Here is a 19,679-nt window from a genome sequence, read left to right on the forward strand (position 1 = left end):
TACCATTAGGTTTATAATATAACATCTTCTGCATATAGAAGTCTATATTAAGTTGATGGTTGCTTGAGTGTCAACCTGTTCTTAGTCCTCTCCTCCCACCCCCATATTTTAGGTATATGGTGTCAAACTTTGCATCCTTTTATTTTGTGAATGCCTTGACTGATTTTTACAGATATGCTTATTTTTACTGCTTTTATGCTTCCTACTTTTCTTCTCTTACTTATAGTCTTTCCTTTCCACTCAGAGAGTCACCTTTAACATTTCTAGTAGGGCTTGTTTAGTGGTCATTAACTGCTTTAGCTTTTGTTTGTCTTGTAAACTCTTTATCTCTCTTTCTATTCTGAAGAATAGCCTTGCTGAGTAGAGTATTCTTGACTGCAGATTTTTTCCTTGCGGCACTTTGAATAAATCATGCCACTTTCTTGTGGCTTGCAACATTTCTGCTGAAAAATCTGCTGAAGCCTTATTGGGTTCCCTGAATATAACTGTCTTTTTTCTTGATGCATTAAAATTTCCTTCTTTATCATTACTTTTGGCATCTTAATTACTATATGTCTTGGTGTAGACCTCCTTGGATTGATTTGAAAGGGGGGGTTATCTTTGTGCTCTCAGGATCTAGATAACTGTTTCCTTCCCCCTGATGAGGGAAGTTTTCAGCTATTACATCTTCACATGAATTTTCTGCCCTTTTTTCTCTTATTCTGGGCTACCTATAATGCAATGTTATTAGCCTTGATGGAATTACTGAGTTTCCTAAGTCTCTTTTCATTTTGTGTAATTTTTTTTTCTCATCTGCTCAGCTTGATTACTTTCCATTACTGTATCCTTCAGATCACTAATTTTGTTCTTCTGCTTTCTCTAGCCTGCTTTTTATACAATCTAGTGTATTTTTTCCCCATCTAGTATGTTTTAAATTTCATTTCTTGTGTTCTTCATTTCTGATTGGTTCTTTTTTTACCTCTTTGTTAAGGGTCTCACTGATGTCTTCCACTCTTTTCAAGTCCAGTGAGTATCTTTATGATCATTACTTTAAATTCTCTACAGGCATATTATCTATATCCATTTTACTGTGGTTATGTCCTATTCTTTCATTTGGAAAATATCCCTCTGTTTCCTCACTTTGTCTAACTCTGTGTCTGTTTCTCTGTGTTAGGAAAGTCACCTGCCTCTCCTGCTCTTGAAGATAATGCCTTATGAAGAAGAGGTCTTATAGGGCCCTACAGCTCCATGTTCCTTGCTTACCAGAACCTGGCACTTCAGGAATGTCTCCCATGTGTGTTGTGTGCACCCAGCTGTTGGGTACTGGCTACTTTCCTTTAGGCCAATCATTTGCAGTGGCTCTGTTTGCCTGTTCTGGGCAGTTTTTGGTCCTCAGCTGGGGTAGGATGCACCGTTTTAACAAGATTTGCCTCCATCTTCTGCAGGGCCACTGTCCTCACCGGGACTGAAGCCCCTAAGGTGTGTGGGTTGGGAGATGTGGTACTGGCAAGTTTTGCTTCTCGGGGAGGGGACCCACAGCACCAGGACTGAGGCAAAAGTGACTGGAAAAGGCAGATCTTGGTGTAAGCAGGTTAGGTCGTGAGTTCTATGCCCCACTGCTTCCTGTAGATGGCTGTGTGTTTGTGTTGGGGTGGGTAGGGGAGGGAGATAACACCTGCCAGCCTCTTTGTTCCTAGAGGGATCTCCCTGCAAAAACTGCCCTTTCAGGGCATGCTCTAAGCTGAGTAAATAACGGTCCCTCCTGTATGCCCCAGCCAATTTTCTTCTTTTTTTAAAAAAAATATTTTATTTATTTATTTATTCATGAGAGACACAGAGAGAGATTGAGAGAGGCAGGGATACAGTCAGAGGGAGAAGCAAGCTCCATGCAGGGAGCCTGATGTGGGACTCAATCCCGGGTCTCCAGGATCACACCCTGGGCTGAAGGCGGCGCTAAATTGCTGAGCCACCCAGGCTGCCCCCCAGCCAGTTTTCAAACTGCGGCTTCTATATTGTATCTCCATAGGCTGTTTGTCATGCTGTCTTTTTAAGGGTGGAGACTCAGCTACCTGTCACCTTCTGGCTCTCCCAGAACCAACCTTGCCGATTTTTAAAATTCCAGGCTTTAAGTCCTGCTACTTGTAAGAACTCGTGAAATTTGGCCTCTGTTGCTTTCAAAGCCAAATGTTTTGAGGATTCATCTTCCGTGTCTGAGCTCCCTGTTGTAAGAGTCTTTTTCTTTCCCTTCTTCACACCCTTGGCTCCCTCCCTCCTGTGAGCAGCCATAGTCCTATGTTTATTTAGCTCTCCTCCCCCCATGTCTCCTACCCTCTTTTCTCTAAGAGTTTGTTCTGCCGGTCTTTGGGTCATTTTCTGGGTTAGTTACACTGCTGTGAGTGTTATCTAGTTGCATGTGGGGTATGAGGTGAGCTTAGGGTCCTCCTCTACCATCTTCCCAGCCCCTCTTCCTGCTGTTTTCTGTCCTTGGTTCTCCTGTGTTTTCATTCCACACATCCTTCTTGGGTGATCTCACCTACACCCATGATTTCATGATTTCAGTTTCCTCTTCTATGATGTAAGTCTTAAATCCAAGTTTCTAACCTAGGTTTCTCTTTATTTCTGGACTTATATATATCCACTACCTCCTCAGCATCTCCCTTTCAGTGTCCTGAAGGCAAAACTAATTTAGCATATCCCAAACCAAACTTACCATCTTACTCCAAATCTATTCTTTTTCCTCTCTTTACTATCTCAATAATTTGATCATCATCCACATCAGTATTCAAGGTATTCTTGACTTCTTTCTTTACTTTTGAAGATTTATTTATTTTAGAGAAAGAGAGACAGAGAGACAGAGAGAGATAGAGAGAGAGCACCAGTGGGGAGAAGGGACAGAGGAAGAGAGAGAATTTTCAAGCAGACTCACCGGTGAGTGCAGATGCCAATGCAGGGGTCAGTCTCGACTCTGAGATCATGACCTGAGGCAAAATCAAGAGTTGGATGCTTAAATGACTAAGCCACCCAGGTGCCCCATCTTTTCTCTTTCTCTCACTATGGTCATAGCTAATCATTTACCAAGTTCTGTCACTCCATTTCCTAAATATCTCCAGAATCTGGCTATTTCCCCCATTCCTTATGCTGCTTTTCTAATTAAGACCACACTTAGGGATGCCTCGAGTGTCTGCCTTCGTCTCAGGGTGATTCTGGGGTCCCAGGATCGAGGCCCACATCAGGCTCCCTGTGAGGAGCCTGCTTCTCCCTCTGCCTATGTCTCTGCTTCTTTCTCTGTCTCTCATGAATAATAAATTAAATCTTAAAAAAGCCCCACATTTATATCCTTGCCTAAACTATTATAATACTTTCTTGTGTTTCCATCTCTAGTCTTGTCTTGCCTTTCATACATTTTTCTATACTACAGGAAGAATATGCTTTCTAAAAAGCTCATTTCCTTTTGTCATTCCCTTGCAGGTAAGCAATAGCTAGGAATATAGATTTCATCCCTGCATTCAGGGAACTTGGGTATAGTGAGGGATACAGATAAATAAATGACCATGTACAATTCAGAGTGTGATAGAGCAAGTATAGTACACTAAGGAGATTGGCAGACACTCAAGTGAACTTGACTCAAAATATCAAGAAAATTTGAGAGGAGATGATGTCTGAATTGAGATCTGCAGGAAGAGTAGGAATTATAATGATGAAGGGAAGAATGGGAAAGAGAGTTCCTGGTTGAGAGTGCATGAAGGAGGATGTAAAGAAGGCATAGGATTGTAGGAAATGAAAGAAATTCTGTAGGTTGGAAAACTTTATGTTGAGGAAGTAGTGTAAGATAAGACTGAAAATGTACACCAGGGCCACATCACCTAGGCTTGTTTGTCATGTTAAGGACTCTGTGCTGTTGGGAACCACTGAAGTGATTTTTGTTGGAAGAAACATGAACAGATTTACATATGAGAAAGAGCACCCTGGTTATAGTGGGGGGAATGCTTTGGTTGAGATGGCTGACTTGGAATCAGGGTGACTAGTGAGCAAGCTCTTGTATTAATCCAGGTAAGAGATAATATTGATGTGGGCATTTGGAATGGAGAAAATTGGATGGATTTGAGAATTATTTTGGAAGTAGAATGGACTTGTCATTGTTGAATATGGAGGGAGAGGAAAGAACTGGGGAAAATTTTGTATTATTCAGTTAATTAAATTATCTATTTCAGTAGTTATCCCTTTAGAACATAAAGCTATTATGTATTTATGTAAGTATGTATGTACATTAATTACAAGAAAGTATATGGTGTTTTGTAGGTTTTTTTTAATGACCTACATCTGATGTAGGTCTAAAGATCTAAACTCCCCTAAACAGACTTTACTGTTCATTTGGTAAAAGCTAGTAAATGTAGACCTAGTGCCTGGGTCCATTTATTTCTTCTATGAGCCTAACTTCTTATTTCCTACTGGGATTCATGATTAAAATATCTTACTTCTTCTAGTCAACATTTTTTTTTCTATCCTAAGCATAAAGCTATATGGTTGATTCTATCAGCTTTCCTTAGCTACCTAGCTACATAAGGATATTTCTACTGTGGAATTTGCACTACAAAGCAATTCAAAACTTTTGCATTTTCTGTTTGTAGTGTAGTAGAAGATCTCACTAGGGTAAAAGGACTTGCTGATTTTGGTCACTTTTTGTCAAAAGAATTTATATCTACATGACTAAGTTTGCTATCTGACTAAAAAGCATACTGTGAAATACAGCATTCTTTGAACTTGAAGATCTGTTTAAAAGTTTATCATTTCTTTACTAAGACATGAAAAGAAAATCATTGCTCATTTTTGCAGAAGAGGTTGGAAACTCATATTTTGGGGCTTTCATATTCTTTTATATGGACTTTGCAAAAATAATAATCTTACAATCACTGTTTCCTGAATTATTTCTAGTATTTGTTAAATTGATATGTGGTTGGATATAGTATTGTTAAACAAAAAGTAGCTTTATTTTAGGAAATAAAGAAAAATTTAATGTTAGTATTACTTTTTATATGTATTATAGAGGACATTTTAAATCTTCATCATAAAAAATTTCTTTTTATTGAAGAGAAAAATTTCTTCTCCCCCAAAAAGAAATCCTCTCTGGTCTCAGCTGCTTTTTAAAATCTTGAACCTGTCAGTGAAATTGTGTAATCTAGTAATAACATGCCTAAGGCTTATTGCCTTTTCTTGGGCAACACAGTATCAGCAAATGATGTGCTCTATCGATTTTAATCACATTGTTTTTACAGTTCCATTGCAAGGTTTTGAAAGCTCACCAAGTAAATAAATCTGTGGCTACAAACACCTCCTTTCTCTGAAAATCTAACCATTTACATATTATTCCTTTTTGATCAGTTGTTAAGATAATCTATAAACTAGTAATACTTTGAGAGAGTATTTGGACTTTGCTGGTCTAAAACATTCTTGATATTCAGCATTGTTTAGAATTTAAAAAATAAAATTCTTATAAAGGTGATATTTGAGTGCATTCAGAATTTTTTTAAAGATTTTATTTATCCATGAGAGACACACACACAGAGAGGCAGAGACATAGGCAGTGGGAGAAGCAGTCTCCTTGAGGGGAGCCCGATGTGGGACTCGATCCCAGGCCCTGGGATCATGCCCTGAGCCAGAGGCAGACACTCAACCACTGAGCCACCCAAGCATCTCTAGCATTCAGAATTTACATATAACAAGTTGCATATGGGCTACTCCAGCAAGCCACTCACTCAACAACTCAGCTGCACACATCTAGAGCAAGCTCTTGTAATTATATTCTAACTAGCTATGAGCTAATTAGATGACAGTTTGTATCTTGGAACCCATGTAGAACAATATTTGGAGCATTAGACTGAGAGATTGTTACTGACAGATAAAATAATTTTCTGATGCTACCATCCATTGGGTTTTGACAGAGTTTCATAATAATAATAAAAACTTCCATTTATTTAGAGCTTACAAAGTATCAGTATTTACATACATTATATCCTATCCTTATAACAGTTCTGCCTTGTGGGTGTACAGACATCATCTATGTATATGCTTCGCATAAGAGGAAGCTGAGACCAGATGGGTTAAGTCACTGGTGGGGAATTTGAACATTGGTCTAGCAGTAAAGCTTGGGTTCTTTTTCATTACTAAGGGCAAACACATTTCATGTGAACTGTTCTGTACCTGTAAAATGGAACCATTCTGATAAGACTTATGAGATTTTATTTTATTTTTTATTTTTTTAAAAGATTTTATTTATTTATTAGAGATGTGGGCACGGGGCAGAGACACAGGCAGAGGGAGAAGCAGGCTCCATGCAGGGAGCCTGACGTGGGACTCGATTCCGGGTCTCCAGGATCACGCCCCGGGCCGAAGGCGGTGCTAAACCGCTAAGCCACTGGGGGCTGCCCAGCTTATGATATTTTAATGCTCATAAATTGTTTAGAAATTTGGTAGAATGGTAGAATACCGCTATCTTTTTTTTTTTTTTTTTTTTGGTCTGATACAGCTTTGTTTGTAATAGTGTTAAGATAGGAGTAGAGGTGTATGTGTGTGTGTGTGTGTGTGTATGTGGGTGTGTGTATGTGGGTGTGTGTATGTGGGTGTGTGGGTTTATGTGTGTATAAAATAAATAATATTTTATGTGGGATTTATAGTGGGAAACTTTCTTTGGTATCTTTTGTTACTTTGGAACTAATTAGAACTATGCCATTACGTTGCAACATTGACTCTAGTGAATTTGTCACTAAATTCTAATTTGTTCATATGGCAGTAGATTTTGATTGATTATACTGGCTGGAGTCTATTCTTTATACTTTGGAGCTTTATAGTTTATATTTTCAGCATACACTGAAAATATATGTGTCCCCTCCACTGCTGATATTTCTGATATGATATACTTACTAGGCAAAGTACTAAGCATTTTATAAGTGTTATCTAATTATTCCTCACAAAAGTCATTTAAGATAGCTAACCACTATTTTTTCCACTTTACATGTGAAAGAACTGAGGAGTAAGTGGTGGAAAGTAGAGTTTGAATTCTGGTCTCTCTCGTTCTAAATTTTTTTGTTTCCCACTAGACTATGTTACTTCCTTGATCACTCCCTCTTTTTTTTTAATTTTTTTAAAAATATTTATTTATTTATTTATTTATTTATTTATTTATTTATTTATTTATTATTTATGATAGACATAGAGAGAGAGAGAGGCAGAGACACAGGAGGAGGGAGAAGCAGGCTCCATGCCAGGAGCCCAAGGCGGGACTCGATCCCAGGACTCCAGGATCGTGCCCTGGGCCAAAGGCAGGCACCAAGCCACTGAGCCACCCAGGGATCCCCTCATTCCCTCTTTTGTATCACTTTTGTACTTTGTACATATCTATCATTATCTTTATCATAATAATTGTTAGGTCTAGGTCTTGATAATATCTTTATTTCCAGCACTATGTAACAGATATTCAAAAAATGTTTGCTGAATACATACATAGACTATTAGATGACTAGATTCTCAGTTGGCCGGTTCTCCTACTTAGAACTCTGGTGCTCTTTGCTTACTGACCTCTGGTCACTCTTTTGGCCAGACTTACAGAACCCTGGCAATTAAGTACCTTTTAGGTCTTATTTCCCCAACCTTTCCTACCTTGCTGAAATTAATAGCCATGACACATTGATTCCTGAGATATGATATTCTAAATGCTTTTGTCTGGTTATGAATCTGAGGTTTGCGTGTTGCAGATAAGTGGCTCATCACTAGGAGTGAAGAAAAGATATTCTTCCAAAAAATAAGTATACTTACTTGAGGTCATTTGGCTAGGGATCCTGAGAAGGTTAACATATTTCATATAATTTGTTTGTTTGACTGTGACATACGTATTTTAATATAAAGGAAAGAATGAGTCAGTTATTGCTATTTATACTATCTGCCAAATAGAATGATCTTTTGTTGAATATGAGGATCTTAGTAATAATAAGGTTTATTATGACCAAGGCTTATAGTTGTTGGGAACTGGCCTTAGCCACCAGAAACCCTTTGAATTAGGTAATATGGTCCATCCCCCAAATAAACTGTGTGCTTATATCCTTTCAGACTCCTGAAAACCACAGTCTTGAGTAGAACATAAATATGGGAGTACAGTTATAACTTCTTGTCTGATGGGGAACCTTTCAGAAACAGGTGGAAATTTATAGAGGATTGGGTCCAGACTGCTGTGGGGGTTTTGGCATTCTGCTCCAGAAAGAGAGCTTCAACGTAGAGTGAGGGTTTGGTTGTAATGCATTTTTTTGGCCAGGAGACTTCCACCAAGTTTTTCTAATTTTGTTTACATGACAAGCCACTGGTTCTCTTACACTAGGTAACTACATTGGATATTCCATTTAAGACTTTGCTCTAAGACGTTGTCTCCATCAATTAGTAAATCAATCAATAATCCTTTTTTAATGAATACCTTCATTCGGACACAAAATGATGAGGTGAATAGAATGTAGTTCCTACCCTGAAGGGGTTCACACCTAAGAGAGGTAGCCTTTGTTGTTGTTTTCTGTTATCAAATTATTTCTGCAGAAACTTGAAAATAGGGATCATAGAATCTGCTGTTGGTGTTTTGTTGTAGACTGTTTGGAGTTGCTGAGTTTGCAGAGATCTGGCCACAGGAGGAAAATTTCCTGGATACATCTAAATTGTGCTTCCGGTGTTTGAACGTGATCTTGAGGGTCAGAATATCTTTTCTAATATTGTATGAAACATCTGGGTTGGAGCATTATATCATACATTTTCTTAGCTAACTGAATAGTTTCATGGAAAATTGATGGCTTTGGAAAATTCCTCTTTTTTAATACTTATGAAACTATTTGACACAAGAAAGGCACTCTAACCACACAATTTTATTTATATTAATATATTCTATTAATGCAAAATTATTAATTAGTGCTTGATAAATGAAGCTAGCAAACCTTTCACATTTACCATCAAACTCTTAATCTTGGGCAGCCCAGGTAGTTCAGTGGTTTAGCGCCACCTTCAGCCCAGGGCGTGGTCCTGGAGACCTGGGATCAAGTCCCACGTCAGGCTCCCTGCATGGAGCCTGCTTCTCCCTCTGCCTGTGTCTCTGCCTCTCTCTCTCTCTGTCTCTCATGAATAAATAAATAAAATCTTTTAAAAAATTCTTAATCTTATTGCTCAATTGTTAATTGGATTAAGACTGCTGAATACATATTTACCTTTTTTTTTTAAAGCTCTACTCTCAAAAAAAAAAATAAAGCTCTACTCTCAGGAAATTTCAATTATATAATACAACATTATCAACTCTAGTCACCATGTTATACATTAGATTTTCAGACCTTATTCATCTTCTCAGTGAAAGTCTGTATCCAATATGTGAGGTGATGGATGTGTTAATTAACTTGATGGGAGAACCCTTTCATAATGTATAGGTCTATCAAATTATCACATTGTACACTTTAAATATCTTACAGTTTTGTCAATTGTACCTCAGAAAAGCTGGAAGAAAACATTCCTGAGTACCAGAAGACTATTTTCTTTTAAGCATGCTGGATGGAGCACAGCTAGCTGGGTGTTCATGTCCCAATCCTCAGTGTGGTTCTACTTCTCTTCTGGAGTCTATTGGCAGTGTTGTATATTTTGACTGCTTTAGCTACATGTGGGCCCAATTGCTCACTCTTCACCTGTTATTCTCTGATTTCCTGAGTGAGAAGGAAGTCTTATTTCCTTTTTCTTACAATGCCTTTTCTTCTATACTTTATTTAGCTTTTTCTTTTTTAGCCAGAGCCACTACGCCTTAGCACATCCAGCCTTCCAGCTTATACCCTTCTTTTTCATTATCATCCTGCACCCATGGTAAATTCTAACAATGATGCTTTGTTACAGGTGAAATTCAGATTGGCTAAGGTGAATTTTGAGGCTGTAACTAGTTTGTCCTGGTGTGAGGTAGGAAAACCAGATCCCCATTATAATATTGAAACTCCACAGTGGAGGTGAGGTCAACTGCCTCTCAATTCCTTTAAATGTCTACTTCACCTCAGTGGATCATTAGGAGCGATTCATCTTTGTAGAGTTTTAGGGCTAGAAGGAACCTGAAGCATCCTAGTCTATGCTTAAAGACCTTTAATGGGTTTCTGCCAACTGACCTTCTGGTCTCTGCCTGGACATTTCTAGTGACTGAGAGATAGTCTTTCCTTTTATCTTTGACAGTTCTAAATGTTAGGAAGCCCTTTTATAATAGATTGATGTGCACTCCCTTTTTGAATCACACAGAAGCCTATTTCTTATGGGTAATCAATCCTCTTCATATTTATGAAGAGAGCCCTCACCTTCTTTTAGAGATATCTCTCTTTCATATGACCCATCTCTTTACTTTGACGACTCTTCCTATACATCTGCCTATTTTTCTGCATAAGTGATTTGTGATTCTGGCTCTTTCCCACAAAGTGAATGCTCAGAAATTTTCATTTTGTACAAGGATGGGTCCGTGCTGGCAGAAAGGTACCTGACTTGAGGTTGCTTGTAATGTATAGGGAAAAAAGACACTGGATAACAATCAGGAGAAAAATCAGGGAGAGGTTTCTTGGTTTTCTCCAGTCTCTTTAAGCCAAACTTTTTTAGTGAAATCTCTGTTCATATCTTAAACTGTCAGTGAGACCACATTTAAGACCGTCCCTCCAGATTATGGCTCAATCAGTGAGGTATATTATGCAAATTAAAATAGGAAAAAATGTAATAGCACACATCAACTATTAAACATTTTTAAACATCTCTGTAATGATGTAAATTTTAAACAACTGTAAATTCTCTTATAAGACAACATAGACTCATTTCCCTAATCATGCCCTTAATGGTTAGAATAGTAAACAAGTGCTAGTCTCCTTTAAAATATAACACTATGATCTAGGAAGCTCATTTGGCTCTTCTTTAGGCTCTGTAAGCATGTTGGGAAAACAAGTAGTTGAAAGTGAATATACAGTTATTCAGCTTGGTCTGCATAATGTCAGACAATCCAGTTTTTTTTTTCTTCACTTGAATAGAACACATTTTTGACTGAATTGACTGACTGTTTAGGTTCCTTGTAGACACAGTCTTAGCAAAGAAAACTAAAAATTGCTTTTGGGGAAGAAAATTGTAGCTAGTTATATCTCATAAAACCATTCTTGTGTTCATTTTCTTGAGGAAATTGCCGTGAGTGTATCTTCTAGGGCCAATATGTAAGAGACCTTTTTATGCTTAAATAAAAGCTCAGAGATTTTCTGTATCAGAGTTGTTCCATTGACTTGTTTTAGTTCTGAAAATAAAACGAAAACCTCTAGTCAAAAGACAGCTCATACTTCAGTTAAATAGTGACATAATTTGAACTTACTTGTTTACGTTATGTCTAATGCCTGTGTTGTCCAGTCTTTGGCGACTGGCAGAAGCTTCTTTGGTTTTCTAATACATCTCTTTATACCTCAAGTCCTGTTTGAACATAATTCCATGATTCTGTAGAAAAAGAGTTATTCATCTTTGTGTTTACATAAAGATAGGTTTGCAATGCTTGATTAATTTTATGCCTCTAAAACATGAATGACATCATTTGGCCTGTGAGATAGTAGATTTATTTTTGTAACAAATCTTTCAGATCAATTCATAAATGAGAAAGAAATAAATGTGAGTAAACATTTGTTCTATTTTGGTTTTTAAGCTAAAATGATTAGAATTCAGCCAGCCAAAAAGAAATTAAATTTGAAATCTAATTCTTGTCAAGAAATTTTGCATGCAGCTATTCAACCCATTGTTTTAGAATCGCTGTGGTGAGAAAGTAGAACATTACTTTGGCAGATGTAGCATTTGGTAGGTTGGAGAGTGGAAAAGAAACTCAGTGAGTTATAGGAACTTCTGTGCATTCTGAGTATAGCTCCTAAATACATCTAAGGTAATGGATAAAGCAGAAACTGGAGCAAAAAAGTACTCAGAAGTCTACATCAGTGTCAGTGATATGATGAATATACGATTTATTTTGAGAAATTGATGGAAAATTTAAGGAAATGCTTTCTGAGCAGAGTTAAAAAGAAGATAATTGTTTTTGGATCCCCCAAAAAAACCATCTTGAAAATGGGAAATTTAATATGTACCAATTCTGTTGAAAGTTTGTAGATAGACATATAGTAAAACTTGAATGATATGGTAAGCATGCTTTTAGGAGTACTGTTTATAAAGAAGGAACTCAGCTACACTTGAAATAAACTTTCACATTATGAACTCTTCTTTCAGTTTCTTATAAGTACTATAAAATCAGTATTCTTAATGCATGCATAAAATAATGCCTTACACATCTTGTGTGGGACTTTTCTGCCCCCACAGAGAGAAAACATTATTTTTCCTACACAGTAAGGCTGTTATTTGCAGATCTACTCGACTGCTCTGAGTCATTGATGGTTACAGGCTTTATATTTAACTTGAAATGCAAAGTGTTTTCTTCTAAGGCCTAAAGTTAAATTGTTTTGCAAAGTGTTTGTAGGTACATTCTGAATTTTCTTTGTCTTGCTACCTATACTTGAAAAGCAGAATCTGACATTTGTAAGAGGTGTGTGTGTGTGTGTGTGTGTGTGTGTTTAGTGGCCTCAGTTGAATTCCTTTTTCCCTCCACCTGTCTGGAAGGCACTTTTTATAAATCTTTTCCAGTGCTTGCTATTGCGAGTTTTGATCACAGCAGGAAAATTTTTTCACACAACTTTGATGAAAGGTCATACTTATTGGGATGACTTGCCCATTTTTTCTATCTAAAATCTTAGAATATGCTGTCGACACTACCTGGGATAAATATAAGTATAGCATTTAGGATTTTTGCATTTATTCACAAATAAGATTGGCTTGTAAGAATGCCTTTCCCTTTCTTGAGAACACTGCCCTGGTCAAGTTTTGATTATTCTTGCTGAGTAAAATGAACTGGATGGCTTTTTATTACTCTGAAATAGTTTGTATGGGAATCATCTGGTCCCTAAAAGTAGGAGAGAACTCTGGTAGAGAACTTCTTGAATGAAATGATAAGTACTATGAATAAAAATGAAGCAAGGTAAGAGGACAGAGTGAATGGGCCTGCAGTTTCAGATGAGGTGGTTAGAAAAGTTCACTCAAATGAGCAGAAACCACCCTGAAGAGAGGGAGAAAGTCATGCAGATGTCTGTAGGAAGAGCATTTTGGGCAAAGGAAACAGAATAGCCAAAGCCATGAGAATGGAATATGGTTGACATATTTGAGGAACAGCAAGAATGTTAGCATATCTAGAGCAAGAGAGATGATGTAGGATGTGAAATCTTAGTGGCAGTGAGGAGTCCATGTATTTGGGACCCCATAGGCAAAGTCAACAGAAGTACAGTTCTTTGTCCTATTCATCTTAAATTTTATTCTTTAATCATGCTTTTCCATTTTTGATTTGACTGCTCATGTATATTTTTATTCTTTTTTTGTTTTTTTAATAAAGGTTTAAGAATATACATTTTTTTAAAGTACTGCTTTGCTTGCACTCTACAAGATTCATGGTCATAAGTCCCATGGCCATCTCTAAGCTACAGAAGAGGTTGGGAAATGGAGGATTTTTGATGAGTACATTGTGGCCCTGGTCAAAATTAGGATTCTGTTAAGTAAGGAACAATGGAAGAATAAATATTAGATAAACTACTAGTCATATATTTATTAAAGTCCTATTGCCTTGAAGATTTTCCTGTAGATTTTATGCTATGCAAATTGTTACCAAACATTGTAAGATGGAAGATATCCAACTTGTTTTATGAAAGCAGCCGGAAGCTTGTATCAAAACCTAACAAAGGATAATTACAGACCAGTTTAACTTAGAAATATAACTGAAACCTCAAAATACAAATGTATCCATTTTCTAGCATTAAAAGAATCATCCATCATGATCATGTACAGTTCATACTGTAAGTGCAAGAATGCCTTAATATTGGGAAACCTTTTTAAACAATGCAAAGTATCAAAAGATCCAATAAGAAAAAATATGATAGGGCAGCCCAGGTGGCTCAGCAGTTTAGTGCCACCTTCAGCCCAGGGCGTGATCCTGGAGATCCGGGATCGAGTCCCACATCAGGCTCCCTGCATGGAGCCTGCTTCTCCTTCTGCCTGTGTCTCTGCCTCTCTCTCTCTCTCTCTGTCTGTCTCATGAATAAATAAATAAAATCTTTAAAAAAAGAAAAAAATATGATAATCACAATAGATTAAGAATTGATAAAAGGTAGCACTCGTTTATGATTAGAAAACTAGTCTTCTACAACTAAAACTAGAAAGACATTTCTTTAAGGACATAAAGATATCTAACTTCCACTTCTGGTCAAATTTATTCCAATTCAAAAGGCAAAAGTATGTTCCATATGTGCCTAGCCTTATCAGTCTGTGACTGCATAATATACTTTTATGTAATATCTGAAATATTATAGTAAAGACCATCATAATGTACTCCTAGTTACTTCCATAAGTTTGTCAAGGTATTCTCTTATATGTACTGCAGGACACATTTCTCTCTCCTTTCTCAGCTCATGTCTTTCCAACTTGCCACCATATAGCTGCCAATAACTCTAGTTCGCCAGAATGTTGGGCATACCTGTTTCTATGCTGAGGGAAAAATAGCACTCAATAGTTCCCCAAAATGAAGATACTTCTAATATTGACTTTGAAATTTTAGGAATAAGTAGTTTTATAAAAATCAAATTATCTACTCCTTTGTCAAAGGTGTTAATATGAATTTACTCTAATAATAATCAGAGTGAGGTTTAAATTTTGAAACCACAGTAATAAATGTTTTACACCAATATTTTTAAGCCTTATTTATTTATTTATTTATTTATTTATTTATTTATTATTTTTTGCCACAGACCACATCAAGAAGGGAGGTGGTGGTGGATAGGTGAAATAGGTGAAAGAGATTAAAAAATACAAACTTCAGTTATAAGTCACAGAGATATAAAAAGTGTAGGATAAAGAAATATAGTTAATAGTATTATAATAGCATTGTATGGTGACAGGTGAACTAGACTTATGATGATAATTTTGTAATATATATAAATGGTGAATCATTATGTGATGTATTTATTTTTTTAAAAGATTTTATTTATTCATGAAAGAGAGAGAGAGACAGAGACAGAGACAGAGACACAGGTTGAGAGAGAAGCAGGCTCCATGCAGGGAGCCTGATGTGGGACTCTACTCCGAACTCCAGGATCATGCCCTGGGCCGAAGGCAGGCGCTAAACTACTGAGCCACCCAGGGATTCCCTTATGTGATGTATTTAAAACTAATACAATGTTGTATGTCAATAATACTTCAATAAAAATGTGTCTTACTCTGTGGCTGAGTCCATATACATACACAAACCTTTTCTACATATATATCTGTATAATTAGAAGTTTCATAGAAGTTACCAAGGATCTATACAAAATACTCATACTATCCTCTTAGAATTTAAAAAAAAAATTGATGTCAGCCCACCAAATTGATTTCCTTATTAGACTGTGCATTTCAGCAATTTTATGGTTCTGAACAGAGATGATTCTTTCAATTGTTAGGTAAATAAAATGTCTAGAGTTCAAGAATTAAATTTTGAAGGATGACAATCCATTGGTTTTTAGAAATATGTCCTAATTTTGCCATAAATAGTAACTTTTCTTGTATAGACAGGATGCTTTTGGTGCTTGTTGCTTGTTTTTCTCTGATTTATAGGAGGGGGGTAGAATAAAAAAGGACTTTCTAAATTTTGATTTCTTTTCTTTCTGCAGCTCTCATGTGTGAATGTAAGTGCAGTGCATCATTACTCTAAGGACCTCACCAACAGGAAGTTACAGTTTTCACCATCAGCTGACCTTATCCCTATTGGTGTGGTTTTGTTCCTCAAAGAGTGGAAACCCCTTTCTTTCAACTTGCTTTTGTTGCAAAAGCAAATGGCCAATAGTGGCTTTGGCAGAAAATCCACACAGTGCCCCAACTGTTCATCTGCTTCTAAGAAAGGTGGACTTTGTGTATGTGCCTGTAAAACAAAGCTTTCTCCAATTTCTGTGGTGGAAATATCCCAAGCATCAAATATTGGCAGCTCAGAATTTATGGTTTTACCAGGGAGAATAAAAGAAAACCAAACCAGCATAGATATGGCCTCTGGGAAAGATATGGTAAATATTGAAGATTCTCTATCCCAACACAAATTGATACTCCATTTCCTAATCCCATCCTTAGCTTCAGCTGTATCCCTTGGGGTCTCATCAGCTAATTAATTGGCTTCTTAACTATTAAAGGGACATTCTTTCTTACATAAGAGGTGAGCAGAATTGGTTAATAATTTCTTTTATAGTATTTCCATCCACTGCCAAATTAGTTATTTGCCAGGATCATTAATAATTTGGAATGTTATTCCAGCTTCGTTTTTTTTTTTTAATTTTTAAAAAAATTTTTATTTATTCATGATAGTCACACAGAGAGAGAGAGAGGCAGAGACACAGGCAGAGGGAGAAGCAGGCTCCATGTACCGGGAGCCCGATGTGGGACTCGATCCCGGGTCTCCAAAGGCAGGCGCTAAACCGCTGCGCCACCCAGGGTTCCCGAGCTTCTTTGTTTTTTAATGGCTTATCCAGAAATGAATTAGTTTTCAAGTTGGATTAAATGTGAATTTGGGGGCATTTTCTTCAATGGATGCAAAATGGGATTTATGGTTGTAGTTAAACATAGGGTGATTATTATTTAAGACAATTCCTGGTTATCTAGATGGAATATCAAATATACTTTGTAAAACCAATTTGCATTAATTACAATCTATGAATGACTACCTGGTTGGACTGCTTTGGGTGTATTCTACCTTTATAGAGAAGAAGCAGTGTGGAAGATTGTAGTTGATACAGAACAACTTTGGTAAGTTTAAAAAAAGTTAGGTTCTCACTCCTCAGAGTTGCACCTTTGTCAGATTTTCTCCTTAAACTGTCATTTTTGATTTGTGTTATGGTATAGTCATTGCCATATAGGCATCGCTGAGTGTATTGTTACTATATAACCTTCGTTCAAAAGATGTTTTGTGAATGTTTGGTCAATAATTTTCTATATATAACCTACTGGAGGTGACTTTAATGTTTTGAAACAAGGGTGATTGAGAAAGCTCTAAAGTTTCCTTCTCTTGTGATTTTAAAGAATCATCAGGTAAGTTCTGTTAGATTTGTGACACAGGTTATCATATGGACTTGCCTGGATTCAGGGGATTAGATTAAATGGCTGACTTCATGTGGTCTCTTAGCATAATGAGCCAATGAATCATATAGGGCTTAGAATTTGAAAAAGACGATAAATATCATAGCACACATTAAAGATTTGTGATTATTTAAATTAGGGTTCTTATTTTGTCAAGATACAAGCATTTTATATTTATACTGAAAGCATATTATATCTTAATATTTTTATTCTTCTTGGTGTAAGCCCTCAAAAACCTCAAATATGGAGAGAAAAACATCTCAACAACAATGGAATCGGGGCAACAATACAGAAGGAAAAGTTCCTCACATTAGGATGGACAATGGAGCTGCTATTCAGGTATATAGAAAGCAAGATGAAACTGCTAGGAATGTCTAAGTCAATAGTTAATGGCAAAAATGATTTAAAAATTAGTCTCTAAGGAAAGGAAAAAAAGAAAAGAGGAAATTTACGTTTCAAGTATGTCAAACTCTTTACAAAAGAATATGAAAACTAATTATTTCTTCTGTTTATAGAGGACCAACTAGCCTTTAATTAAAGCAGAGGGCATTTTTATTAGCTAAAATGAGTACATTTTGGTCTTCAGCTGTTGCCTGTTGCTGAGAGCAATCTTGGAGTCTTTATGTAGACCTCTTCAAAACAGAGAGACCAGATGACTTGAGATGGTTTGGCTGTTCATTTCTTTGATGATTAGTAGTGAGGCCAGAATTTCCCTTGTGGACCCCTCCATTTTTTCTAGCTTGTGATTGAATGGATACCATTGTGATTCTCCCAAGGACTCTAATTATTATGGATTGGATATTCTTATTACCCTTTTAGAAATTAAAATGTGTTCCTTTAACATCAGATTAACAGAACCAATAAGAACAACTGCAAGAAGAAAATTGCATTGATGTTAAATAACTTAAAAATGTTGTTCCAGGAGGTATTTGGCATTTTACTTGAAGCAATCAGAAAAACTTCCTGAGTACTTCTAACTTGAAAAGTTTAATTTTCCCGCTTTAAATAAAAGGCCTGTATTTTTTTTAATCCACAAATTTACTGAGTTTCAAATTTAGCCATAAGAGCTTTTATAAAAGCAAAATGTATTCATTGTAAAATAGTAGGAAAAAATAGAAAAGTGAAAAAAAAGTAAAAATCATGAGCCAGATATAACCAATGTTAACATTTATTATCTTAGTTTTTTCTGTGCATATATTAAGTGTTATTTTATTTTTATTTTCAGTTTTTTCCTGTTTTAAGTTATGAAATATTTCAAATATATACATATTTTTAAGAAATAACCTTAACTGGTATAATTGAAGTTTTTCTCCTCCCATTAAATGGACAGGTTCGTTTTAAAGTTTTTAAACACTTTAGAAGAGTATATTTTAAAAAAAGAGTTATACTCATCCAAAATTCTACTATCCGGAGATAACTACTCTTAATATTTAGATGACCATCTCTCCAAATACCAGTATTGGCACCCTCACATGCACACATTTTCATAATGGGATCGTATCATATGTGCTTTTTCACACTCTACACTATATCATGGATTTCTATATCAATAAAAATAGACCTACATTACCATTTTTAAAACATCCTCTTAAAATTATTATCAACAAGAAGTCATTTTCTCCTTATTTTCACAGATGTAATGATGTCAAAGCAGTTAGTTGAAGAAAAAGATTAGTTTATGAAACCAGTTGGACAGTTGGGCTGCTTCTATATCGATTCCTCATTTAAAAAATCCCATTTAAACATTATTAAAATACTGTGTCCAGGTTGTAGTTCTATATGTTTAAAGAGCAAATGGAAGTTCAGTTTTTAAAGGGCAAGAAAAATTGGGGAAATGGTTATAGAATTTAGATCATTTTGTTTGTGGAAAACAAAAAGGATAAATGACCATTTAAATTGAAATTTGACTCATTTTCATAATAGGTAGTTGGGACTTGCATATAAATATGATAAAAAAATGTTTTGTCTTATTTTAGTCATCTTAGTTTTCTGACTGATTCTCACTATGTGGCAGTAGGAAGAAAGAAGAGCCAAAGTAATTACAAATCATTGAAAGTAGTGCTTTGGGGACCATCCCTTGGGCAGAATATACCCTGTATGAGTCTAGGAATTGCCATTCATGACATTCGAGACTATAAATCCAAAGCTTTTCCTCTAGAGTTCAACTCTACATAGCTGTCTGTCACTTCTCTTACAGGTGTATATATGTGGAAGGTTTCTGACTGGCTGGCTTGCTGACTGGATTTATTGATTGACTCATTCATAACAAATTCACTCATTCATTCCATATTTGCACTACTGTTCCTTTGGAATGCCTTCCTTGCTTTGCTTGGATTATAGAAAAAAAGTTCTCAATTACTTGCCTTTGTTCCCTCACATGCCAATCTCAGAAGCTGCCTCTTTTATAATGTTTTCCCTTATTCTACCAGTATTTTAGCTCTGGTCTCTGGCCCCAATGTTGTTTT

The 19,679-nt window shown here is 36.2% G+C and overlaps 1 protein-coding gene across 5 annotated transcripts in view; it reads left to right on the forward strand.

Annotated features, from left to right (window-relative positions):
• The window catches only part of STK33 (serine/threonine kinase 33), a 147,178-nt gene that overhangs the window by 64,453 nt on the left and 63,046 nt on the right, over positions 1-19,679 (forward strand). For 4 of the 5 annotated variants that reach the window (XR_012015598.1, XM_072794168.1, XM_072794171.1 and 1 more), the window contains exons 2-3: positions 15,765-16,151; positions 17,440-17,553. Coding sequence is in view for 4 of the 5 variants with exons in the window: in XM_072794168.1 (XP_072650269.1) it covers positions 15,927-16,151; positions 17,440-17,553 (339 nt within the window). In the remaining variant the exon portion in view is untranslated. Of the gene's footprint in view, positions 1-8,602; positions 8,703-15,764; positions 16,152-17,439; positions 17,554-19,679 lie in introns of all 5 variants that reach the window. The other variant, XM_072794169.1, reaches the window with a different exon arrangement.

The sequence above is a fragment of the Canis lupus genome, chromosome 23, assembly GCF_048164855.1.
Source record: "Canis lupus baileyi chromosome 23, mCanLup2.hap1, whole genome shotgun sequence".
NCBI classification, from domain to species: domain Eukaryota; kingdom Metazoa; phylum Chordata; class Mammalia; order Carnivora; family Canidae; genus Canis; species Canis lupus.